At 40.5% G+C, this 27640-nt stretch overlaps 1 protein-coding gene across 2 annotated transcripts; it reads left to right on the top strand.

Moving 5' to 3' along the window:
- The first annotated feature begins 3973 nt into the window (after window positions 1–3973).
- On the top strand, window positions 3974–26973 carry LOC146962319 (CD9 antigen-like). 2 transcript variants are annotated; one of them, XM_085768745.1, is made up of 8 exons: window positions 3974–4223; window positions 20513–20615; window positions 23518–23615; window positions 23739–23813; window positions 24741–24842; window positions 24945–25034; window positions 25570–25653; window positions 26761–26973. In XM_085768745.1, exons 1-8 carry the CDS (start codon window positions 4152–4154, stop codon window positions 26824–26826), a joined length of 690 nt encoding a protein of 229 aa, XP_085624871.1. In that variant the 5' UTR covers window positions 3974–4151; the 3' UTR covers window positions 26827–26973. The 2 variants fall into 2 exon arrangements, with proteins under 2 accessions (XP_085624871.1, XP_085624872.1); XM_085768746.1 differs by lacking the exon at window positions 3974–4223 and adding an exon at window positions 12524–12677.
- Window positions 26974–27640: the final 667 nt, after the last annotated feature.

The raw sequence follows: 27640 nt of genomic DNA on the forward strand, positions 1-27640 counted from the left end.
TTTATTATTAGCATTAGCTGAAGTCCAAATCTTTTCCTCCAGGGCATGAATATTATTAAACTTCCTACGTGCAGTTCCCAGTCGTGGCCACTAGGGGGCAGCAGAGAGCTGATCTGAGTTCAGTCTCATCTCATGTGAGAGTTTAAATTGTTTATTGATCTTTGAACTTTATTGATGTTAATTATTAGAAATTGATCAATAAACTGAATCAGAAACTGGTTGAATCTTCGTCTTCGGTTCGAGTCGTCGACGTGAATCTGGAAAAATGTTGAAAATGTGACTCTGACCTTCCTCCTCCTCTTCTTCCTCATACCACACACACACACACACACACACTGACACACACACACACACACACACACTGTGAGGCGATGGCCGGAGCTTTGAAGGGGATCTTTGTAGGACGATGAACGGTGTCTCACACAAACACACACACACACAAACACACACACACACACTAGGCTGTGTTGTTTCAGAGAGCCACACACACACACACACACTCGGCCTTTATACAGCTCAGTGAACAGTGAACACACACACACACACACACACTCCTCTGGACCAAACATTTATATTTTCTCTCTGCAGGACGGAGACGTCTCTGGTCTCTGAGACTCTGAGGCTCCGCCCACCTGTTGTGTCTCTGTGTTGTCGTTTATCTTTGTCTCTTTAGTCTCATTTCATCTCTGCAGTCGTTTCTCGTCTCTTTTAATCAGTTTGTGTCTCTAGGACTTTTACATCTGGTTGTAGCCTAACACAGATGCTCGTCTCCGTGTGGTCGCTGTAGCAACGACGGGTGTCCAACAGGTGAAAAAGAGAGGAAGAGAAAAGAACAAAACATTTAAAATGAATTTATGTGCAGTCTAATCGATCTCATCACAGGTTTTCTCCTCCAGCACTTGAATGCATCATCACGCTCTGTTGAACCTGAACAGCAGGTTCAACATGAGTAAGGTATGAAGTTCTCCTAAACTATGTCATCAATCAATTGTCCCATCGTCAATGGGATTTCTTGGTTTCCCTCATCAAACTCATCAAATACACAATCCAACAACTCCACAACGCTCTGGTGGACAAGTTGTGAGCTGCACATTCACCACGCTATGAGATAATAACACAACGTTACCACACAGAGTTGTTTTAGAGGGAAATACAGAGACTGCTTGATGAAAAACTGTCCCTGAAGGCAACGTGCATCAGCGGTTTTACATGTATTTCCCTCTAAAACAACTCTGTGTGGTAACGTTGTGTTATTATCTCATAGCGTGGTGAATGTGCAGCTCACAACTTGTCCACCAGAGTGTTGTGGAGTTGTTGGATTGTGTATTTGATGAGTTTGATGAGGGAAACCAAGAAATCCCATAATGAGCCTCCGTAGCGTAGCTCTGAGCAGCTCACGGCTCTGCTCCGCCGTTCTAAAAATAGCTTGCACCGACAATTAAAGGTAACGAACCTACTGCTATGACTATAGGGGTTATGGCAATGGGCCAATTTGACAAAATATTGAACTATTCCTTTAAGTAATATTGTTGTATTGTTTTAAAGGCTGCTAATTAACATCTTGGCCATAAATAACAACAGAGATTAAACTGAGAAACTGTGATTGTTGTTTAGAGTCACATTTCTGCCTCGACCCCGGTCGCACTGTACTCCTTCATCATCATCATCATCATCATCATCACTGTGTGTGTGTGTGTGTGTGTGTGTGTGTGTGTGCAGCTGTGAACAACGGTAGTGGGCCGGCGGCCTCACACTGTCGTCTTTGTTCTGCAGAAAAAGAAGAAACTGTCACATTTCCCATCAGAGAGAGAGAGAGAGAGAGAGAGATTATGGCCTCGCACCACACACACACACACACACACACACACACACACACACACACACACACACACACACACACACACTGGCTGCTTGTTGACCTTCTTGGACGATGATGAGGTTTAAAGTTCAGGATCTAAAAATGGCCTCATGGTGGATTCATGAATGTTTCTACACAAACTAAATGTTTGGCTGCAGCAGCGACAAAAAACCCCACTGACCCTGAACGCACCATCAGACCCTCAAACATGAAGATTTGTTTCATTTTCTTTGTTTTTTAAGACAGAAAATTTGATATTTTTATATATTTTTTACAGTTAGAACATATTCAGATGGTCTTTACAGGGGAATTATGGGTATTTTCTACTTAACTTAGACCTGTGTTAGTTTTAAAGTGCATTTTACAGGACTTTATTTGAATTGTTTTAAGAAGATTGATTGATTGATTCAATTTATTGTCATTACACATGTTAAAAAACAAGGCAACAAAATGCAATTTGCATCCGACCAGAGTGCATATGCAGTATAATAATAATAAAAAAAAACATACTTACAAAGTGCATGGGGATTATAAATATAATAAATGTTTTGTTTTCCTATGATGTGCTATGAATGTACAGTAGTGCAATTGAAACACGTTACTGTTTCTGTTTCCTGTAAAACTCATATAAATTATTGTATATTCACTTTTTTATGCAGAAAAAACTCATATTTCTGTCACATTTGTCTTGGTTCAGTGTCAACTTTACATGTTAGTTTATAAACTGTGGTGAAATGTTGAAGAAAAGCAGCTTTTTTAGGTTTCATGTGCATTTTTTAGGCAAAATCTCTCCTTTTTTTTTTTTAATAAAGAGAGATTCTTACCATTATTTATGTTTGCACAGTAGAGCAGCCAGTCTCGTGACCCCCGGTGACCCTGAACGCATCATCAGACCCTCAAACCTGAAGATTTGTTTATTTTTCTCTGTTTTCAAAACAGAAAAGTGGATATTTTTTACAATAACAACTCATTCAGATGGCCTTCACAGGAGAATTATGTGTATTTTCTACTTAACTTAGATCTGTGTTAGTTTTAAAGTGCATTTTACATGATTTATTTGAATTGTTTTATTTGTACATGAAGTGTTAAGAAGATTTGAAACACGCTCCTGTTTAAAATTGCCTTGCCTTGCCTTGCCTTGCCTGTTCCTGTTTCTGTTTCCTGTAAAACTCATATAAATTATTGTATATTCACTTTTTTTATGCAGAAAAAACTCATATTTCTGTCACGTGTGTCTTGGTTCAGTGTCAACTTTACATGTTAGTTTATAAACTGTGGTGAAATGTTGAAGAAAAGCAGCTTTTTTAGGTTTCATGTGCATTTTTTAGGCAAAATCTCTCCTTTTTTTTTTTTAATAAAGAGAGATTCTTACCATTATTTATGTTTGCACAGTAGAGCAGCCAGTCTCGTGACCCCCGGTGACCCTGAACGCATCATCAGACCCTCAAACCTGAACATTTGTTTATTTTTCTCTGTTTTCTAAGATAGAAAATTGGATATTTACAGTTAGAACAAATTCAGATGGTCTTCACAGGAGAATTATGGGTATTTTCTACTTAACTTAGATCTGTGTTAGTTTTAAAGTGCATTTACATGATTTATTTGAATTGTTTTACTTGTACATGAGGTGTTAAGAAGATTTGAAACACGTTCCTGTTCCTGTTCCTGTTCCTGTTCCTGTTCCTGTTTCCTGCAAAAATCATATAAATTATTGTATATTCTCTTTTTTATGCAGAAAAAACTCATATTTCTGTCACGTGTGTCTTGGTTCAGTGTCACCTTTACATGTTAGTTTATAAACTGTGGTGAAATATTGAAGAAAAGCAGCTTTTTTAGGTTTCTTGTGCATTTTTTTAGGCAAAATCAGGTTAAAAATGAGTATTTTTAGAGATTCTAATCATTATTTATCTCTGCACAGTGGAGCAGCCAGTCAATACAAAGTGTTTTGATCAGCTGTTGCAGTTTTTACTGTAACGATCAGTCACGATGCTGTGAAAGAACAATAGAAAAGAGAAAGAGAAACGACAGAACTTTCTCTCTCTATTTATCTCTCTCTCCTCCTCCTCTTCCTCAGTGGGAGTCGAGTGACGGAACCGACCGAGTGGAGCCGAGCGGAGCCGAAGAGACGGCGACAGGTCCGGACTGAACCGACGGAGAGAGACTCAACAGGAGCAGACAGACATCCACACACACATAGGACACATATATAGATATTTATATAGATAGATATCTATAGATAAGGATCTAATAATCAGTATTTAACAGTGTGATATCACAGCGGTCAGGAATCAGGATGTCGTCGGCTCTGAGCAGCTGGGAGTTGTTCGTCAAATACGCACTTTTCATCTTTAACTTCGTTTTCTGGGTAAGTGTCGTTAATTCATATTATAGGGGGAAACTGAGGACAGTTGCAACACTTTTTACATTTTTCTTACTGTTACTCGGAGACTATTTGGACTATAGGCTCAGCAAACTTTTATAGATTAAACATATTTGTCAGCTAATTAGTCATAGGCTACCATTTAAAGATGGTTACATATTAGGCAAGGCATCTTTATTTATATAGCGCATTTCATACCAAGGCAACTCAATGTGCTTTACATAAAGACAAAACATTAAAAAAAAGAAGCATAAGACAGAATAAAAACAAACAAAACACTAAAAACAGAGTTAAAAGCAGGAGCAAATAAAAGTAAAATGAAATAAAATAGATAAAGTTTTAAGTATTATGACACATCGATCACAATATTCATTTGAATGGAAGAATCCAGACGTTGCAACTCAACTGACCCCAGACGTGGGGACAGTTGCAACATGGATAAGGGGTTGCAGCATATTAAACACATTAAATTTGGATTTTTGTCTCAATAAGCATAGTATTCCTAAAATATGCATTGTCTTACAATAATACTATAGTATTATTTAGTTATTTAGTAATATTTATCAGAGAACAGCTGGAGTTTTGTTTTGCGTAGAGCATAGACCTTGAGTCAATGTGTAGGGTAACAGTGGTAATAAAACTCAATAGCTTAGTTTGAGACAAGAAGAGTGGAACTATTTGCAATAAAAAAACTTTTATAAACATCAAATGACATCAAATAAATTTACTTTTCTCAAATTTTCATAGGAAAATATAGGCTATGTGGCTACTTTTGTCCCATAGAACAAGATACAACTAGGCTATAGATACAAATTGCATATTTCATTATAGGAAGTTATCTGGGGAATTATTTTGAAATCTTAGTCTCTCATGGTTTAATATAATTGGCTGTTCTGTTCATCATAAGGAATAAAATAGATATTTTGTGCCTATTTTAAGCTAAAAATGTTTCATTTTATACATTTGCATTTGCATAGTGCTTCCATATTCAAATGGAAGTTGTTGCAACCGTCCCCACCCTGTCGGCCATGACACAACATCATACTAGCTAGACACAATGACACTGACACATGCTAAATGTCATTTGATAGTCAACAAAACAGTGAATCAAACTAGGTAGGCAGGGTTGGTGGCCCCCTAAACCAGATTTTTGTTTGTGGCCCTGCACTCTAAGCGCAAACACCAAATCACTGGTTAAAACTGAATACAGACGTGTTTATGCCTCTGAGGTTTGAGGCCATTTTCTCGACTTTTACATATTTTCTTAAATGTATCTTTTTAAGATACTTGCAGATGTAACAATACTCAAGTGTTTTATGTCTAAATATCAGAACCTCCGCTGTAAGCACACTGAGGCCAGTTTGTCCTAGAACACTGTAGAACGAAATAATTTAGGACAAATGCTGGAAATTTGAGGTCTGCTTTTTGAAAAATGTCAAATCCCTTGTGAAAACACTCCTTCAGTCATGAGAATGAACTGTTTTGGTGCTTGAAATAGGATATGAATACAGTAATAGATACGTGTAGAAAACAAGTCTAAAATGACATTTTGTAAAATTGCTTTTTGAGCACAAATGTTGTCATTCTGCCGTTCTATTTTCACCAAATGTCTCAAATGTGAGATAAAAGAAGCTGAATATTGACTTCACATTACATAAAGCTCATAGCTGCACGTGCAGACCTCAGGATGTTTGAATGACTTGATGAACCCCGGTACCTTTCTGATCATGTGGCCCCCCACCTAACGGCTGTGGCCCTAAACAACCACATAGAGGGTTGATGCCAGCGGCCACCGGCCCTGTAGGTAGGTTTCATACAAAAGGTCAGGACAGTATGACAAAAATATAGCTCATGAAAAAAGCTACTTTCATATATAGGCTACCCTTAAAACAACTTTGTCTCAGTACATGCTGAATATGTCTTTTCTATTATTGGTTGTGCAGAGTGAGTGTCATCACTCTAGCATGTTGGTTTGGAGAAATAAGGCTTGTTGCAACCGTCCCTTGTTGCAACCGTCCCCAGCCTTCCCTATAATAAAACACATAAAGCTCTATATATTTATTATTTATGAGTGTAGCTATGCATATAGAAACACGGTGCAGGATGTCGTTTATCTCACAGGAATTCATTAACTTCCGTTAAAAACCCGATTAAACTCACTGATGATGTGTAAAGCAACAACAGATAAACTGTTAATTTCCTGCCTCTGAACACATTTTAATCTAAATATAATCAAACCGTTGAAAAAGTTGATATTTATTTATTAAATTAGAGGATTTTAACTCTTTATTACTATTATTTTAAGGTTGTTGTTTTTTCTTTTGGGTGAATAAGCAAAAAAAAAAAGTTAGCCACAGGTTTTTGGAGTTTAATGGAGTTTTAACTTTTCTTTTCTTTTCTTTTCTTTTCTTTTCTTTTCTTTTCTTTTCTTTTCTTTTCTTCCTGTGACATTGTTAAAAGGAAACGTGTGACATCAGTCAGTAAAACTTCATCACTGATAAAGTTTCAATGGGAGGAAACAGAAACTCGCTCCTGTTTCCTGAACTCAACATGTTTTAGTCTTTAGTTTAGAAAGTGGAGGAAACACCCAGCTCAGGGCTTTTATTTTGAAATTTGAAAAAAGAAAATAATAAGAACAGGTAGGTTGCTTCAGTCAGTGTGTGGTCCAATAATCAATATATAATCAATCAATCAATCAATCCACAGCAGGACACTGTGATCGTTACCATGACAACGCAGCCTGTCGTGATGATGCAGAAGCCACCGTCACTGCACACTGATTCAGGTTCACATGATGTTGTCATGATGTCAGGGCCGTTGCTAGGAATTCTGGGCCCCCTTAAAGAATACTAAAGTGGGCCCCTCCCCCTAACTTTTCCTTTTTTTCCCTTAGACTACGTATGTATTATCGTTTTTTATTTAGCCTTCTTTGTTTTGATGCTAATGCAGCATTACACTGCAAAAACTCAAGTATCTTAGCAAGAATATTTGTCTTATTTCTAGTCAAAATGTCATTTCTAGTCAAAACAAATCTCATTCTACTTAAAATAAGACACATCATATTAAAAGCAGCATGTTTTTAGACACTTTTTACTTCTTTCAAGCAGATTTTCACTTGGAATAAGTAGAAAAAATCTGATAGTGGAGCAAGTTTTTCTTCCTTATTACAATTATTTGCACAAATAACTTACTTTCACTGGCAGATTTTTCTATCTATTGTGAATTTAAGTGAAAATTATCTAAAAACAAGTTAATTTTTAAGGTAATGAGTCTTATTTTAAGTGGAAAGAGATTAGTTTTGACTAGAAATGAGACATTTGGACAAGAAATAAGACAAATATTCTTGGAAAGATGTTGAGTTTTTACAGTGTACTATGAGTATTAGTCAGGGTCTTACACAGAATAAATCAGTCATACAAAGATTAGACTACTGGGGTTTTTTATGGGCCCCACTGGGCGCTGGGCCCCTAGAATTATCATCACCTTTCTCCCCTATACAACGGCCCTGCATGACGTCACAGATGTCATGTCTGAGTGGTTTATTCTAACAAACAAACAAACAAACAAACAGACAAACATGACCCGACCGCGGTTTGTTGTGTTGTGCAGGGCGTTTCCGTAGCAACGCAACACAACACTCATGATGCACAAGATAACAACGCACAAAAATGTTGTTGTTCTCGTTGTCTTTTTAGCTTCTGAATATCTGAATATTGACTTGGCAGTTTGATATTTAGAGGCATTTTGTGTGTGTGTGTGTGTGTGTGTGTGTGTGTGTGTGTGTGTGTGTGCGTTTCCAAATGCAACACACACAAACTTTCCTAGCTGCACAATGGACCCTCTCTCTCACACACTGGAAGTTGTTCAGGGTCAAATATCTTCAGTCTGTCGTTGTCGTCACACTGAGCTGATGTTAGCGTTAGCAACATGTAGCAGTGTGTGTCTGTGTGTAGTTGTGTGTAGCAGTGTGTAGTTGTGTGTAGCAGTGTGTAGTTGTGTGTAGCAGTGTGTAGTTGTGTGTGTCTGTGTAGCAGTGTGTAGCAGTGTGTAGTTGTGTGTAGTTGTGTGTAGCAGTGTGTAGTTGTGTGTGCAGCATCTTGTTGTTCCCGTGTGAACGTGGGTGAGGAGGGAAAAACAAAAACAGTCCAACGTCTGTGTCGCTGCCAAACACCCACTCTGATCACACACACACACACATGCAACAACAGTGTGACGTGTGAAGGAGTGGTTCAGGTTCGAGTCCCGCGGCCTGGTAAAACCCGTAGCAGTGTGTCGGTCCCTCTGGGCCACCGTTACCGTAGCAGCAGCAACGCTCTGCAGCAGTTCACAGTGAATCTCATGTCTGATGTGTGGAGATCGAACAGGTGGAGTGAGTTTAAAAGGAGGAGGAGATGAAGAGAGGAGGAGGAGGAGAGGAGGAGAGGAGAGGATGAGGGGGTGGAAGAAAGGAGATGAGGGAGGAAGAAAGGAGAGGAAAGAGGAAACGAAAGGAGAAGAGGAGATAAAGAGGAGGCGGGGGAAAGAAAGGAGTGGAAAGAGGAGAGAAGGAAAGAGGAAGAAACGAGAGGAAAGAGGAGAGGAAGAGGAGAGGAAGAGGAGGAGAGGAGGGAGGAAGAAAGGGGAGAAGAGGAGGAGGGAGGAAGAGGGGAAAGGAGAGGAGGAGGGAGGAAGAAGAGGAGAGGAGGGAGGAAGAAAGGAGAGGAGAGGGAGAGGAGGGAGGGAGAAAGGAGAGGAAGATGAAGAGGAGGAGGGAGGAAGAAAGGAGAGGAAGATGAAGAGGAGGAGGGTAGGGAAGGAGGAGAGGAGAAGAAGGAGAGTAGGAGGGAGGAAGAGAGGAAAGGAGAGGAGGAGAGGAGGGGAGAGGAGCGAAATGGAGGGAGAGGAGGAGGGAGGAAGAGAGGAAAGGAGAAGAGGAGGAGAGGAGGGAGGAAGAAAGGAGAGGAGAGAGGAAAGGAGAAGAGAAAGAGGAGGAGAAGGGAGGAAGAGGAAAGGAGAAGAGAAGAGGAGGAGAAGGGAGGAAGAAAGGAGAGGAGAGGAGGAGAGGAGGGAGGAAGAGAGGAGAGGAGAAGGAGAGGTGGGGAGGAGGAAGGAAGAGGAAAGGAGAAGAGGAGGAGAGGAGGGGGGAAGAAAGGAGAGAAAGAAGGGAGGAGGGAGGAAGAAAGGAGATGAAGATGAAGAGGAGGAGGGAGGAAGAGAGGAAAGGAGGAAGAGGAAAGGAGGAGAGGAGGAGGAAGAAAGGAGAGGAAAGGAAAGGAGAAGAGGAAGAAGAGGAGGAGGAAGAGGAAAGGAGAAGAGGAGAGAAAGAGGAGGAGGAGGGAGGAAGAAAGGAGAGGAAAGAGGAGAGGAGAGTAGGAGGGAGGAGGAAAGGAGAGGAAGATGAAGAGGAGGAGGGAGGAAGAAAGGAGAGGAAGATGAAGAAGAGGAGGGTAGGAAAGGAGGAGAGGAGAGAGGCGGAGGGAGAGGAGGAAGGAGGAAGAGAGGAGAGGAGAAGAAGGAGAGTAGGAGGGTGGAAGAGAGGAAAGGAGAGGAGGAGAGGAGGGAGAAAGAGGAGAGGAGAGAGGAGGAGGGAGGAAGAAAGGAGAGGAAAGAGGAGAGGAGAGAAGGAGGAAGAGGAAAGGAGAAGAGGAGGAAGGAAGAAAGAAAGGAGAGGAAAGAGGAGAGGAGAAGATGAGGAGAAGGGAGGAAGAAAGGAGGAAAGGAGGGGACAAAGCTGCTTCTGTTTAGTTTCTCTAGATCCTCTGGGAAACGACCTGAGCTCCAGTTTCCTCTGTTTCACTACACCTGACGCTTCTTTCCTGCTTCACCTCCTTGTCTAGACTTTCCTCTCTTTTCCTTCCTCCTCCTCCTCTCCTCTTTCCTCTCCTTTCTTCCTTCCTCCTCCTCTCCTCTTTCCTCTTCCCTCCTCCTCCTCCTCCTCCTCCTCCTCCTCCTCCTCCTCCCTTAATCTCCTTCACCTGTGTCAGCAGCTTCTGTCTGTGGAGTCGGAAGCTCCTCCCCCTCCTCCCTCCATCCCTCTCCTCTCCTCCCTCCCTCTCCTTCCTCCTCACCCATTCAGCTCTTGACCCCACCTCCTCCCCTCCTCTTCCTCTCCTCCTCTCCTCTCCTCTTTCCTCTCCTTTCTTCCTCCTTTCCTCCTCATCTCCTTTCCTCCTCCTTTCTTCCTCCTTTCCTCCTCTTCTCCTTTCCTCTCCTCCTTCCTCCTCCATTAATCTCCTTCACCAGCAGCAGCAGCTTCTGTCTCTGAAGCCTGAAGCTCCTCCCCCTTCTTCTTCCTCCTCCTCTCCTCTTTCCTCTCCTTTTTTCCTTCCTCCTCTTCTCCTTTCCTCTTCCCTCCCTCCTCCTCCCTCCTCCTCCTCTCCTCTTCTCCTTTCCTTTCTTCCTCCTTTCATCCTCTTCTCCTTTCCTCTTCCCTCCCTCCTCCTCCTCCTCTCCTCTTCTCCTCCTCTCCTCTTCTTCCTCCTCTCCTCTTTCCTTTCCTTTCTTCCTCCTTTCCTCCTCCTCCTCTCCTCTCCTCTCCTTTCTTCCTCTCCTTTCCTCTTCCCCCCCTCCTCCTCCATTAATCTCCTTCACCTGTGTCTAAATCAGCAGCAGCTTCTGTCTCTGGAGCCTGAAGCTCCTCCCCCTCCTATTCCTCCCTCCCTCTCCTTCCTCCTCACCCATTCAGCTCTTGACCCCGCCCCCTCCTCTCCCCTTCTCTCCTCCCTTCCTCCCTCATCCTCCTCTTTCTCTCCTCCTTTCCTCTCTCCTCCTCCCCTCTTTCCTCTCCTTTCCTCCTCTTCTCCTTTCATCTTCCCTCCCTCCTTTCCTCTTTCCTCTCCTTTCTTCCTCCCTCCTCTCCTCCTTTCCTCTCTCCTCCTCTCCTTTCTTCCTCCTCTCCTCTCCTCTTTCCTCTCCTCTTCACCCTTCCTCCCTCATCCTCCTCTTTCTCTTCTCCTTACCTTTCTTCCTCCTTTCGTCCTCTTCTCCTTTCCTCTTCCCTCCCTCCTCCTCTCCTCTTCTCCTCTTCTTCCTCCTCTCCTCTTTCCTCTCCTTTCCCCTTCCTCTCTCCTCCTCCTCCTCCTCCTCCATTAATCTCCTTCACCTGTGTCTAAATCAGCAGCAGCTTCTGTCTCTGGAGCCTGAAGCTCCTCCCCCTCTCCTTCCTCCTCACCCATTCAGCTCTTGACCCCGCCTCCTCCTCTCCTCTTTCCTCTCCTTTCTTCCTCCCCCTCCTCTTCTTTTCTCTCCTCTTCCTCTCCTCCTTTCCTCTCTCCTCTCCTTTCTTCCTCCATCCTCTCCTCCTCTTCCTCCCTCCTCCTCTCCTCTTTCCTCTCCTTTTTTCCTTCCTCTTCCTCCCTCCTCCTCCTCTTTCTCTCCTCTCTCCTCCTCTCCTTTCTTCCTCCCTCCTCTCCTCCTTTCCTCTTCCTCCTCCTCTCCTCTTTCCTCTCCTTTCTTCCTCCCTCCTCCTCCTCTCCTCTCCTCTTTCCTCTCCTTTCTTCCTCACTCCTCTCCTCTTTCCTCTCCTTTCTTCCTCCCTCCTCCTCCTTTCCTTTCCTCTCCTTTCTTCCTCCCTCCTTTCCTTTCCTTTCCTTTCCTTTCCTCTCCTTTCTTCTTCCCTCCTTTCCTTTCCTCTCCTTTCTTTCTTCCTCCCTCCTTTCCTTTCCTTTCCTTTCCTTTCCTCTTCTTTCTCTCCTCTTCTCCTTTCCTTTTCCTCCTCTCCTCTTTCCTCTCCTTTCCCCTTCCTCCCTCCTCCTCCTCTCCTTTCCTTTCCTTTCCTCTCCTCTCCTTTCTTCCTCCCTCCTTTCCTTTCCTTTCCTCTCCTTTCTTCCTCCCTCCTCCTCCTCTCCTCTTTCCTCTCCTTTCTTCCTCCCTCCTCCTCCTCTCCTTTCCTTTCCTTTCCTCTCCTCTCCTTTCTTCCTCCCTCCTTTCCTTTCCTTTCCTTTCCTTTCCTCTCCTTTCTTCCTCCCTCCTTCCTTTCCTTTCCTTTCCTTTCCTTTCCTTTCCTTTCCTTTCCTTTCCTCACTCCTATCCTCTTTCCTCTCCTTTCTTCCTCCTCTTCTTTCTCTCCTCTTCTCCTTTCCTTTTCCTCACTCCTCTCCTCTTTCCTCTTCCCTCCTCCCCCTCCTCCATTAATCTCCTTCACCTGTGTCTAAATCAGCAGCAGCAGCTTCTGATTCTGCAGCCTGAAGCTCCTCCCCCTCTCCTTCCCTCCTCCTCCTCCCTCCCTCCTCCTTCCTCCTCACCCATTCAGCTCTTGACCCCGCCTCCTCCTCTCCTCCCTCCCCCTCACTTCCTCCCCTCCTCCTCCTCCCAGGTGAGCCTCCTCAGGGTGTGGTCTCTCTCTCACTCTCTACTTGTCTCTCAGTTCACCGGTCGGTCGGTTTGTGTCTCAGTCTCAACAACATGGGAGCTCTAAAGTGCATCAAATACCTGCTGTTCGTCTTCAACTTCCTCTTCTGGGTACGTACATTTACCTCTCCACCTCTCTGTGTCTGTGTGGGTTCGATTCCCGAGCTGCTGCTGCTGTGGTCCAGTTGGGTTTTTGTCGCTTTTGTTTGGTTCGTTGTTTGACTTCTGCTTCACACACACAAACACAAACACAGACACAGACACAAAAGCAGAAGTTGAGTTCTTTGTATTGTGTGTTTTTTTTTTTTTTTAAAGAAACAGGAAACTGTGAGAGTGAGATAGTGTGAGGGAAAAGGGATTAAAGGGGTCGACCGCTCCCTCAGAGCTCAGAGAGGCGTTCAAGTGCAGCTCCACAGCTCAGGAAACTCAAAACTTTCACTCTCAAATTGTTAGTTTACACAAATCTCAGACTCGGTTTCTTTAAAATGTGACTTCATCACCGCCTTTCTTTTTCTTCTTGTTCTTGTATCTTGTTCCTTTGTTTTCTCGTTGTGCGACTTCTTTGTACAGTAAACTTTCCATGACGACACTGTTTTGTGTTCCTGAGCGTCCTCGTGGTCTTTTTTTAAAACAATTTTTTTTTTATCACTTCCTGTCGTCTCAGTTTCCATGTTTACACAATGGAGAACAAACACACACACACACACGCACACACACTAACACAGACAAACACCCACATCTGTGATCATTACAGCAACGATCAGTAATCCTCCATGTGATCAATCAATCAATCAACCAACCAACCAGTCATCCTTGTTGCCGTGGCGACTCATTGTTTCCTCTGGTTACTCACTCTGATGATCTCAGGTGTCTCAGATTTTCCTACAGGATGCAACTAAGGATGTTTTCTAACGACCGACAGAAACAACTGAACTTTGTTAATCTTTGTTTGTTTTTTTGTCTCAATTGATTAAAACTGATTAAAAAGATTTTAAATCTGAACGTTTAAGTTTCTACGAAGCGTTTTATCAGATAATTACACTGCAAAAACTCAAAATCTTACCAAGAATATTTGTCTTATTTCTAGTCAAAATGTCATTTCTAGTCAAAAACAAACCTAATTATACTAAAAATAAGACTCGGCACATTAAAAAGTAGCTTGTTTTCAGACACTTTTTTGCTTCTTTCAAGCAGATTTTCACTTGAAATAAGTAGAAAAATCTGACAGTGGAGCAAGTTTTTCTTTCTTATTACAAGCACAAAAAACCTTGCTTTCACTGGCAGATTTTTCGACTTATTTCAATTGAAAATTTGTTTGAAACAAGTGAAAATGATCTAAAAACAAGTTAATTTTTAGGTGACGAGTCTTGTTTTAAGTGGAAAGGGATTAGTTTTGATGAAAATGGAGACATTTTGACAAGAAATAAGACAAATATTGTTGGAAAGATTTTGAGTTTTTACAGTGTATTTGGTTAATTGATTAGAAGCTGAACTTCTTTTCACTTCACTTTTGAGCTGCTTCTTCTTGCTCTTCTTAAATCCAGACATTATTTTCGAACAGTTTTACTTATTTCAGGCAGTTGCACTCTGAGTTCCCAGGTACCTTAATTAAAACTTTGTCAAACTTTGCATCTGACCGTTAATACGAAATCTTAGTCTTTCCAGAGAAATATAGTCCGATATCAAAGACTTACAGATGTATTGAAAGAGGTTCATCTCCTACCCATTTGGTCATAACAGCCTTTCAGCCCAACATAAGCAAAAACTGTAGGAGTGTTCTTATGATCTTAGTGATTCAGTGAAACATCTTAATAGACATAATATTGGATTAGGCTGTAGTTGCTGTTTAAAGGGATAGTGGCAAATTGGCCCATTGCCATAGGTTTGTTACCTTTAATTGTCGGTGCAAGCGATGCGCGTTGTGTTCAGGGACAGTTTTTCATCATCAGTCTCTGTATTTCCCTCTAAAACAACTCTGTGTGGTAACGTTGTGTTATTATCTCATAGCGTGGTGAATGTGCAGGTCACAACTTGTCCACCAGAGCGTTGTGGAGTTGTTGGATTGTGTATTTGATGAGTTTGATGAGGGAAACCAAGAAATCCCATGAGCCTCCGTAGCGTAGCTCTGAGCAACTCACGGCTCTGCTCTGCCGTTCTAAAAAATGTTGAACTATCCCTTTAATTATCACACTAACCTCTTGTGAAATCTTGTCCCTAACATAGTCTCACATTTTGGGCAGTTTGGAGAGGCCCCTGCTGTATATTTACTGTACATATATGGAGATATATAAACATTTTGTAAGATATTATATAAAGAAGAAAAGGTGTTTGCGCTCTTGCTCACTGTCCAAAAAATCTCTGGTGAACATTGCCATTTTTGATCAGTGTGCGAGCCTTTTCCTCCTGTTGCTCGTAAGATATTATACTGCATTTCTCTGAATCTGTTACATATATGGATATTTTCGAAGGTTAAAGTAAAATTTCCTCCCATATTTCACTGTCTATCATTGTTTTCAACTGGGTCTGTCAGTTTCCGTAGGGATGATAGTCTGTCTCCAAATTTTATTCCAAATTGCAATATCTGAAAACAAACAAAGTGACCTTATTTATCTAAAAGAGTCTTTTCTAATGAGTTAAAGTCGTCTGGAAGATTGAGAGTGTCGGCTAAATTATATTTTAATGAAATTAAATGGTCAATGTGTAAATGTGGAGGTTTAAAGCGTCTTTTAGATGAATTTAAGTCTGTTGGCGCCAAAACTCCTGAGGCCTCGACCGTTAAGTCTGTTTGACAGAATGCGTCATTAATGTAGTTTATATACTGTAGGCTATGAGTCATGCCAAGGTGTGTGTGTTAGTGTTATTGTTAGTGTGTGTCTGTGTGTGTGTGTGTGTGTGTGTTTGACAGTTCATGTTGTGACTCATTCAAACTGAGGAAACTGAGTCACAAGTGGTGATGTTGTTTGACCACATGGAGCCGCCGTGTCTGAAATAAAACAGAAGTGGTGACGAGTGACGAGTGAATGTGTCGTTGATCAGAAGTTATTGGTTATTTTAATTAATTAATTAATTAATGAACTGAAGTGAAGTTTTATGGACTCGGTGCAGGACGTGACTACTTCCTGCTCTGTTTACATCTCATCGCTTTCTGCTTAATGACTGTTGTTGAAAACTGTTGGCGGCCGCCGCTTATCGACCAATGAGACGGCAGCAGAATTCCTGAGGAAACCCCCCTCCACACACACACACACACACACACACACACACACACTCCCACACACACACACACACACACACATACACACAAAAACACACACACTCGAGCTTAGACATCAGATTATGTCGTTTGTTTATGGCTCGGTGTAATAACAGGAGTCATTAGTGCAAAGTGTTTGTGTTTCTGAGATTTCACTTCCCACAATCCTCTCTGCTTCCTGTCCACGGCCACACACACACACACACACACACACACTCTGAAGTTTGTGTTGAAGTCACTGTTGGTTTTTGTTGCTATGGAGCTGACGAGTCTCTGATGGATGACCTGTGTGTGTGTGTGTGTGTGTGTGTGTGTGTGGCTGCTTTTCATTCCTCTGTTTGTGTCGTCGGACTGAAAACATGAGTTTAACAAACTTAACAAGTTTAACGAGACGAGTTTGTTCAGTCAAAAGAGTAAAAAAAACGAAAAAAACAAATGCTGACTCATGAAAAAAAAACTGCTGACTCACTGTTTCATGTTAAAATGTGTAAAAGTTTCTCTCGGTAATTGAGAATTTGCACGAACAAGTGTGGAGTTTAATTAAATTATGACGTCCTGATGTTGATTTATTCTTTATCTGCTGCTGAGAAACATTTTTTTGTTTGGCAGCTTTTTATTGAAAGTGAATTTGCAGAACTTTATTGACACAGTGAGTTTGTAACAAACGGCTGCAGCTCCAGGTCTGGTGTCTCTAACCCTCCTCTCCTCCATGTGCATTTGTTTCAAGTGAGAAATCAATCCATGGAGCGGTGGATAACGTTATTTATCATCTACCATGTTACCATGTGTATATCTGTGTAGTCTTATCTGTCATCAACATCATTGATTTAAAGGAATACTTCACCCAAAATCGATAATTCACCCAATCATCCACTCACCGCCATGCCAAGGAAGGGTTTGGAGAACTTTCAGAGTCATCAAAACTCTTTAGGAGTTCCAGGGGGGGTCCGGCTGGTGACGGGTTTTTTTATATAATAGCGGTGGATAGAGTTCACCTTAATTGGTCCAAAACACATGAAACATCCAGATACCTCCATACTGCTCGTCTGTACTGACCCAAGTGTCCTAAAGCCGCCACATGGAAAAGTTGTTGGGAAAACATTGATGTGATCTCTGTTTTTATCCTTGTTGTAGCAGCAGCTCCCAGTGATGTTGATGTTTGTGCTCATGTGCGAGATTTGCTGCGAGATGTTCGTTCGTAGGTGTAAACCACTGGATTGGATTAGATTGGACTAGTCTCGGCATGTCTCCACTGAGCTGTGTGATTAGATCAGCTGGTACAGTCAAGTAAACCATTGGATGTATGATGTAAACACAGAAGAACATCTCACAGCAAATCTCGTACACAGACAGAGTTGTTTTAGAGGGAAATGCAGAGACTGATGATGAAAAACTGTCCCTGAAGGCAACGCGCATCAGCGGTTTTGCATGAATTTCCCTCTAAAACAACTCTGTGTGGTAACGTTGTGTTATTATCTCATAGCGTGGTGAATGTGCAGGTCACAACTTGTCCACCAGAGCGTTGTGGAGTTGTTGGATTGTGTATTTGATGAGTTTGATGAGGGAAACCAAGAGATGAAATCCCACAATGAGCCTCCGTAGCGTAGCTCTGAGCAGCTCACGGCTCTGCTCCGCCGTTCTAAAAACAGCTTGCACCGACAATTAAAGGTAACGAACCTACTGCTATGACTATAGGGATTATGGCAATGGGCCAATTTGCCAAAAATGTTGAACTATCCCTTTTAAGGTGGAAATCCTGCAGAGTCACTCTTTAAATGAAGCAACAGGTTGTTTCTTCACAGTTAAAGGTCGGAGACGACCTGAGGCGACAGGCTCGTTAGCAGGTTTGGTGACGACGATGATGATGATGAGTAATTATCAGAGCAGTGACACACCTGAAGAGCAGAGTTGATGATGATGTCACGTCTGTTGCTACTGTGTGTTTTTGATAATAAAAAATAAAATATAAAACAAATATAGATGATAATGAATGATAAAAGTTTAGTTTTAGTTTGGTTTTCTTCAGGTTTTTGTGTTAATTTACAGAAAAGCAGAGGTGGGAGTAAGTCCCTATGTTGCAAGTCCAAGTAGAGTCTCAAGTCTTTGCTCTCAAGTCCCAAGTCAAGTCCAAGTCCTAAGATTTTTTTCTGAGTCCCAAACAAATCGTTTATAAATAATGATACATAAAGATCATGACCACGGCCTCAATTGTTAAGTTGTTTATATTTTATTGCTAATATTCTGTCACTTATTCATCTGTTTATTTTTAGCTTTGTCAATATAAGCACTGCCTTCTCATGCCAATAAAGCTATTTAAAATTGACGTACAGTAACATGTTAGAAATCTCGTGTGATCAAACGTGATCTGACGTAGCTACTCTGTTGATGATAGCCATGGAGCCGTTAGCCACACTAGTTTGTTATGCCAAAGATATTCAATAAATGGAAAGATACTCCATGAGCGGCTGCTCCAATGATAGAAATGGTTTCACTTCCTGTCTCTCTAAGTGGGCGTGGCCAACCGTCACCACCTCGTCTGTGAACGTGTGTGTGGATTTATACAATTTTTAGGAAGATTAAAGTGAGATATTTATATTTTCTTATGATAACATTAAATATTTACACTACTAACAGTAATATTTAGCATGCCAAAAATAATTAAAATCATTTTCACGGGAGTTCGCGGCCGTTTGTTTGACGTTGCCTAGGAGATCTGTGCTAAATCTGGCGAGAGTGTGTCGTAGAGACAGAGACAGGTCTTGAACAAAGTGGATTTTCTCCGGATCTCTCCGTCTGAAAATTACCATTTTGGTGTCAAACTGTTCAGAAGAGATGTGGCTTGTGAAAAATGAGTCCAAAATTTGCTTCAGTGACCGTGGGGAGAAAGGCCCGACCATAATCGGTGTTCACATTAAATTGTCCCATAGGAATCAATACACTCCAAACTGCCTCTGGTCTCTCTAAAGGGGCGTGGCTGTGCAGAAGCCCACGTGACATGCATACAGGAAGCTGACTCGTCATGAAAGGTCTTGGTTTATAAACCGTCTTTGGTTATGCTACATGTGCTGCTGCTGCTTCTTTATTGGTTACATTCAATTTCACGTCACATTCCGCAGAGACGGTGACTCAGGATTGTCGTGTTCCCCCACACACAAGCCGACTTTTGATCTAAACGGTCACGATTATCGGAGCCGACAATCGTAAATATTGAACATGTTTAATATTTACGATTGTCGCCGCCGACCGTTTTACAAGCCGATTGTCAGGAGAATTGAAATCTTAAAACACCACAATCCAGAACCAGAATCTCATAAAATAATCTTAAGAGCCTAAGATAATTGGGCGATTTTTGTCTTTGGTCGGAGGGGGAAAATCGGGGCAAAATCAGCCAGTTTATCTTTATGTGTGTGGTAGGAATTAGTGTGTTGGCATTAATTAACAGCCAAGACTGATAACAGGAATGATTTCTATATAGAACGTCTCTGGCTGGCTTTTAAATATTTTAATATTTGTGCTTGCTGCATTTGACTTGACCTGAATTTCAAGTCAAGAGGGTTAAGTCCAAGTAGAGTCCAAGTCTTTTTTTGATTTGATCAAGCAAGTCTTAAGTCATCAAAATCGGGACTCGAGTCCAAGTCAAGTCTCAAGTCTTGAGTCCAAGTCCACACCTCTGCAGAAAAGTGAAGGAAAGAGAGAAAGGAAAAGTTGAGGTGATGATGATTCAGATGGAAACAACAGAGGAGACGTGACGTCGGGAATCGAACCTGTGACTCACGGCTCAGGGAGTTAAACACTGGCGTCACAGTGGAGGAGGAAAAAGGGGAAAAAGAACTGACGCCTCTTATTGTTTAAACGCCGCCACGTTGAGTCACTTCCTGTTTCCTGTGTAGCTCCGCCCCCTCAGGGTCACAGGTCACGTTGTTGTTGTTGTTGTTGGACAGATGTTCCAGATGTTTGTGTTGCTGAGTCACTGCAGTTGGGTCACAAGGTCGAGTGTGTGTGTGCGTTGATTACTTGGTTTTTATTTTCTCTATTGTTCTCCTCGTCTCTTCAGTTGATTTGATCAGTTTCTCTGGTTTTTATTCCCTTTTTATTGTTTTGTTTTAATTGATTTCATCTCGTTCTGTTGCTTCATGTTGTTTCATTGTTTAAAGCTACAGTGCGTAACTTCTACGTGTCTGTAAATATCCGTTTCACCCAAGCCGCTACAAGAGGAGATGATACAACGCTGGTTAAACCGTTCGGCTCCTCTAACACCCCGCTGTATTTTTCAGTATTTGTTCTTACACCGGGCTATACGCCATATTGAGGTGCCGGCCGTATCGTTGTAATAACGCAGAAATCCTCTAGGGGGCGAAAGAAGTTGCGCACTATAGCTTTAAACTTTATTATTATTACTCAATTTATTCCCATTTTTTAATTCTCTGACTTCAGTTCCTCTGCTCTCAGTCTGTTTATGTGTCTATCAGGGTCCTATATTGTTGTGTTTTTGCATTTATATCCACATATTTATTTCTAAAAGGTGCTGGATAAAAGAAGAAAACATCAGTGCTGCTGTTTTTATGAATAATCCAGAGAAATGAGAAGAGACAAAAGTTCAGAGTTGAACATAAAGTTTCCAGATAAACTTGACTTCACTTATTATATACTGTATGTAATATATGATATATGATGTTGTGTTGTTGTTGTGTAGTTGGCCGGTACTGGAGTTCTGGCCGTGGGTCTGTGGCTTCGCTTCGACTCCAGGACGAGCGCGCTGTTCGAAGGAGAAGATGCACCAACCGTCTTCTTCACCGGTGAGAACTGGAACACACAGAACTGATCTTTATTTATTTATTCATTGCAATTAACTTTTTAAAAAAAAGTTAAAGTGTAAGTGCTTTTGTTTTATTAATTTCATATGTTAAGTGTTTGGCCTATAAGTGTCTTTTGCTGCTATTTTTTATTCACAGCAAATGATCACAAATATTTTATGTGATATGACATGAAAAAAATAAATGAAAAGTTGAAGAGCCAGAGCTTTTGTTAGATAGGTCAGAGCCTATTATGTTAAAGCAGAAGTAAGCGATCCGGTGGTTTTGGCTAATGCTGCGTTCCAGGCAGGCTTTTGAAACCGTAAATTACAGCTTCACGTCACGACTTACGACTTTGTAGCGTTCCAGGCAACCCACTCGTGTTTTTCCGACCTGTTTTACCTGTGAAAGTCACTATAACGGCCACTCGTAACTTCTGACCCGTGAAGTCGTACCAGATCGAACTGGTACGACTTCACAGGTCGGAAAAACACGAGTTACGAGTTGCCTTGAACGCACCATAACGTCTTGTCAGCAGATGGAGTTAGCAGTCCCCGCCCTCGTCATGGATCTATTGGTCCTCGTCCCTACGTCACCACATTCTTGGCTGCACACACAGAGAGGACTGCCCCTTTATGCCGTTCTCTCTCCTCATTGGATAAAAACTGTAGGATACGAGGAAAGTTTTCTCCTGGGCTCAGAGCAGAGCAGAGTGACTGACAGACCCGTGTTTCAGACCAAACACTCTATAGAAGTGATTGCTGTCGGAAGATACAACTATTTAAGACTTATATTAACACAAAAATATCGCTTACTTCTGCTTTAAATATAGAAATACGAATTTATCGGTATCGGCAATGAGAAGCAGGAAATTACTGTATGGGTTATCGGTAGGAATTTTTCATATCGTGCATCACTTGAATGCCTTCATCAGAATTCAAATGAGCCATTTTAATCTAGATTAACTCCAAGATTGCAGTGAGATTAATATAGATTTAAAAAATGAATCTATGCCCAGCACTACTTTTTTTATTCCATTTAATTTGGTTTAGAGAGAACAGAGCAATCCAGACAAAAATCATTCTCAAAATATTACATGAACAAAAAAACGAAACCCCCTGAACCGGAGCTGATGATTGATTGATGGTGTCACATATGATCAATATTGAATCAATATCAGTGATTTTGCAGCAGCAGTTTGAGGCGGTGGAGCTGAGGACAAAGTCGTCGTCATAGAGACGTCTTTGTTCCTCCTTCAGTCTGAGAGACGATGAAGACGAAGAGGAGGAGGACGAAGAAATGACAAACATGTTAATAACAGAATCTGGAGGAGGACGATGAGTCATCTCAGTCTAGTTTTCCAGCTTCTCTCTGGTCGCTGTCGGCCAATCAGAAGAGAGGAGGAAGCTCTGAGACTGTCTTCTGATTGGCTGACTGTTTCCTGAGTCGATCCATTAAAAAAGAAAAAAGAGCAGATTTCAGAATAAAACACTCAGAGAAACCAAATCCTGCAAAGTTGTTGGATGTTTTGGTCCAGGTGGTGAGGGGGCGGGGCTTAGTTGTGACATCACAAAGTGACAGGAAGTCCTGACGGCTGGTTTTAACTAAGGCTCAGTTTCTGAATACAGGCTGTGTGCATTTCTCTGTGGACTGAGGCTTTGATACTTTCACAGTATTAATATAGAACCTAGAGCTGCTTTATAATCACACTACACATGGACATCTACCTTTATACTGTATGGAGCTTTAACACAAACATCTACCTTTATACTGTATGGAGCTTTAACACAAACATCTACCTTTATACTGTATGGAGCTTTAACACAAACATCTACCTTTATACTGTATGGAGCTTTAACACAAACATCTACCTTTATACTGTATGGAGCTTTAACACAAACATCTACCTTTATTTTGAAGGAGCTTTAATACAAACATCTACCTTTATTTTTAAGGAGCTTTAACACAAACATCTACCTTTATTTTGAAGGAGCTTTAATACAAACATCTACCTATATTTTGAAGGAGCTTTAATACAAACATCTACCTTTATACTGTATGGAGCTTTAATACAAACATCTACCTTTATTTTGAAGGAGCTTTAATACAAACACTTAACCTTTATTTTGAAGGAGCTTTAATACAAACATCTACCTTTATTTTGAAGGAGCTTTAACACAAACATCTACCTTTATTTTGAAGGAGCTTTAACACAAACATCTACCTTTATTTTGAAGGAGCTTTAATACAAACATCTACCTTTATTTTGAAGGAGCTTTAATACAAACATCTACCTTTATTTTGAAGGAGCTTTAATACAAACATCTACCTTTATTTTGAAGGAGCTTTAACACAAACATCTACCTTTATTTTGAAGGAGCTTTAACACAAACATCTACCTTTTATTTTGAAGGAGCTTTAACACAAACATCTACCGTTAACACTTTACAATAAAGGTCCCTTAATTAATGTTAGTTAGTACATTATTAAGCATTAATATATAAACTAATGTGTTAATTAATGCTGAGTAATGCATACATAATAACTAATGACATTATTCAACTTTTAAATGTATTAACTAACTTTGAGTAGTAAACATGAATTAACTGCTTACTAATAGGCTACACTAATTAATGTGTTTCCTAATCCTAAGTAATACATAACAATGATTGTTAATATATCTGTAAACAGTTAATTAATGCTTAATAATGTAGCCTACTAACTAACATTAATTAAGGGACCCTTATTGTAAAGTGTTACCCTACATCTACCTTTATACTGTATGGAGCTTTAATACAAACATCTACCTTTATTTTGAAGGAGGCAAATCATCGTCTGTAGGAAAAGTTTGTTTTTTCAGTGTTGCTCAGGTGTGTGTGTGTGTGTGTGTGTGTGTGTGTTGCAGGTGTGTACATCCTGCTTGCGGCCGGCGCTCTGATGATGGTCGTCGGCTTCCTGGGATGCTGCGGCGCCATCAAGGAGTCGCCGTGCATGCTGGGACTGGTGAGTACTTTCTATTCTTCTTACAGCTGTTTTTTTATTTTTTATTATCATTTTTTTTTACCACCTACACATCTGGATGACATCACAGCTCCTCTCTCCTCCTCCTCCTCCTCTTCCTCTCAGTTCTTCTTCTTCCTGCTCCTCATCTTCGCTGCAGAGGTGGCTGCTGGGATCTGGGGCCTCTCCAACAAGGACAAGGTAGGTTATTATGTTTTTATTTATTCTTATTCTATTATATCTTATTCATATTTCTGCCTTTATCATAGTAATAATATGTGTATATATCTATGTATATCTCACTTTGTGTTGATTTCCGTTACAATTCACGAGTTTGTAGCAAAGAAAAAATTTCCCTCCGGGGATAAATAAAGTAAATCTGAATCTAAATCTGAAGAATGGAGCTCAATACCAAACTATACTAAACAACAAAATGTTATTTATGCTTTAAAAGAAATATTTAAAGAAGAACTTTCACTAGTTAAGATGTTGTCCTGTATATAAGGAGATGAGTTTCTATATTCTAGTCAATTATTAATATCTGGGTATCATTATATTGTAAGAACGTTACCAGACAGAGTTGTTTTAGAGGGAAATTCATGCAAAACCGCTGATGCACGTTGCCTTCAGGGACAGTTTTTCATCAGCAGTCTCTGTATTTCCCTCTAAAACAACTCTGTCTGGTAACGTCGTGCACAGACAGAGTTGTTTTAGAGGGAAATACAGAGACTGCTTGATGAAAAACTGTCCCTGAAGGCAACGCGCATCAACGGTTTTGCATGAATTTCCCTCTAAAACAACTCTGTGTGGTAACGTTGTGTTATTATCTCATAGCGTGGTGAATGTGCAGCTCACAACTTGTCCACCAGAGCGTTGTGGAGTTGTTGGATTGTGTATTTGATGAGTTTGATGAGGGAAACCAAAGAAATCCCATAATGAGCCTCCGTAGCGTAGCTCTGAGCAGCTCACAGCTCTGCTCCCCTGTTTTAAAAACAGCTTGCACCGACAATTAAAGGTAACGAACCTACTGCTATAATGACTATAGGGATTATGGCAATGGGGCCAATTTGACAAAAATGTTGAACTATCCCTTTAATAGACATAAACATTGTGTGTTTGTGTCGTCAGGTCATCGAGGAAGTGACGCAGTTTTACAGAGAAACTCACGACAACTACAAAAGCACGAAACAGGAAGCTCTGAAGGAGACGCTGAGACTCATCCACTTTGGAGTGAGCGCACACACACGCACACACACACACACACACACACACACACACACACCCATTGATTGGTTAATTGATTGATTGATTGATTGGTTGATTGATCCTCAGCTGGACTGCTGCGGTCCGACAGGAACTCTGATCGACGGCAACAAAGACCTGTGTCCTAAACAGGAGGGGCTGGAGGTGTTCGTCACCACGGTAACAACACAACACACACCTGAAAACAGTTACAAGTTGATATTGTAGCGTGTTTTTTTTTTTTTTTTACTTAAATCTTTATTGAAATTCATCATCAATGACAAACAAATAACATTGAATTGAACATGGGGTACATACATTCGATTCAGTAAGAGGATTTAAAGGCTTTGTGGAAAAATTAAATAAATAAAAGTGCAATGCAAAAAAAACATACATAAGCATCCAGAGCATGGGGTACAAAACACTAACTTCACAGAGAGGATTTTAAGGTTTTGTAGAGAGTCACAGTCCGCATGGCTTTCTTGTTCGTCAGTCCTGTTAGTGTTTCAAAGTACATTCTCATTTCATTTTTAAATTGGTGGATGTTGGGTTTCCTATCAGTCCATTTGCATTTATGAATATAGAATCTACCATATAATGTAATAAGGTTTAACAAAAATACTTGACTTTGGTCCCACATAGCCATTCAAACATATGATATTGTAGCGTGTGTGTGTGTGTGTGTCACTGTACTGATGTGTGATGTCATCGACAGAGCTGTCCCAAAGCCATCGACGACGTGTTCAACAACCGGCTGCACATCATCGGAGGAGTCGGCATCGGCATCGGAGTCATCATGGTGAGTCACTCAACTTAATCAAACACTTTTTATCAGCTCCTTGTGTTTTTGTGTATAATATAAAATGAAATATCACTAAAAAAGATCTGAAATGCTGAAATTTGCAGCAAATTAAACTGTAAATAAACTTTATATGAAATAAAGTGACGAGTAAAATACAGAAACTACAGATGTGACAAACATTGTTTTTCATACACTGATCAATTTTGACATTTTAGGCTTTTTTTTGCTTCTTTAAATGGTTTGTGTCAGAATAAAGGGAAAGAAATGGTAGAAATTCCTCCGTATCCACAACCAATCATAAAAAAGTATGATTGACAATAACAATCTATGTAATTTTACAGTACAAGTCTTTAAAGGCCGTTTTCTCAGAAAGAGTTTTTCCTCAAATCTCCACTTCAGCAGCACTTACAGACACCAAACCTTCCACTTTGATCCCTTTCTATATTCTGAAGGTTTTTACAGAGGGGATTGTTGATATATCATTCACAGCCTGATCTATCTAATCTAATGTCTCCATGTTTTTAGTAATAAAATGTTGTATAAAACATATTTTATCCCAAAAAACATGGAAATATTAGATGTTTTTAGGGCTGGCGACAGTATTTTCTCATTGACAGAGTGATAAAAAGAGATATCCAAAATCCTCCTCTGTAAAAACTTCTGACTCTTAATATGTCAACAAAATAAAACAAGAATTTTAAAAGTAGCTTTATAGACCTTGAAATAAAAAAGACTTTCTGCTAAGGCATTTTAATTTTCAAATTTGACATTTCAAATCAAATTTTGGTGAACTTTTTGAAAATTAAATCTTAAATGTCCTTTTTTTAAATCATTTTAATCAAGTCACAGAACGAGCAGTCTTGAAACAGAAACAGAAAATGCAGTTTAGATTATTGATTTATTCATGAAATGAAAAAGTGTTTCTGTAAATCCATTTTAATTTGGATTATGAGACGTATTCGCTTCCATAGTTTTATCTACAGTATTGTTCAGATTTCTGTTCTAGAAATACTGTATATGCAAATGAGCGCATATTTAATGAGATATTGCCTCATTTACATATTTAAACATAAAATTTGACAAAACTTGTGTCTTCTCACTCAGATCTTCGGGATGATCTTCAGCATGATGCTCTGCTGCGCCATCAAGAGGAGCCGGGACTTCGTCTAACCACCACGCCGCCTCTTCCTCTTCTTCCTCTTCCTCTCTCCTCCTCCTTTTCTCCCTCCTCCTCTTCCTCTTCCTCCTCTTCCTCCCTCCCTCTCTCACCTGCTGCTGCTTCAGTTTCAGTCTAACATCATCATCATCGTTATCTTCACTTCCTGCTCGGGTCCACGCAGGACGGTCGCCACGACGACCAGTGAGAGCGTGGAAACTGTTTTTGAGTCGAGTGAACAAAATGTGTTTTTTTTGTTTCGTTTTGTTTTTTTTCCTGCTGGTCGCCGTCGGTTACTGACTCTAAAACAAGAGCTAACTTCTTGAGTTTTTACTGTTTTTATTTTAGAAAAAAGTTACATGTCGGAGGTTTTGATTTTTATAAAAAAGCAGAACTGTTGAGTTTTATGGAAATATTTTGACGACAGTTCAGATTTATCTTTAAGAAATAAACTAATAAACGCTCGTTTGTGTCAAACTGAGTCTTTGTGTCAGAGATTTATTATCATCATTATGGTTTATTGATTCAGTTTATTTCATTCTTCATCTTTAAATCTTTGCATTTTGTATTTGTTCATTTTAATTTTATGTATATTTTTTCATTCTATTATGTTTTTTAACCTCTGACAAACTTAATTTTGTCTTAGTTCCTTCAGGATGTTGCAGAGAAATTTGTGAAGAAATAAAATTTAAAGTGAATCAATCAATTTTAAGGAAACTTTAAAGCTGGCCTGTGGAGTTTATACATATAAAACAATGTCCGTTACATTGCAGCCACTGCCAAACGACTTTGTGCATCGTTATTATAGTTTTGGACAGTTGTCATAGG

Source organism: Trachurus japonicus, chromosome 23 (assembly GCF_045865225.1).
Source record: "Trachurus japonicus isolate A0001 chromosome 23, Traja_1.0".
Lineage (NCBI taxonomy): Eukaryota > Metazoa > Chordata > Actinopteri > Carangiformes > Carangidae > Trachurus > Trachurus japonicus.

Bases quoted from the DNA above. Each gene is read 5' to 3' on its own strand.
- LOC146962319 (XM_085768745.1), top strand. From the start codon at position 4,152: ATGTCGTCGGCTCTGAGCAGCTGGGAGTTGTTCGTCAAATACGCACTT. The intron at 4,224-20,512 runs GTAAGTGTCGTT...GTTGTTGTGTAG, and splicing joins TCTTTAACTTCGTTTTCTGG to TTGGCCGGTACTGGAGTTCT. The intron at 20,616-23,517 runs GTGAGAACTGGA...TGTGTGTTGCAG, and splicing joins ACCAACCGTCTTCTTCACCG to GTGTGTACATCCTGCTTGCG.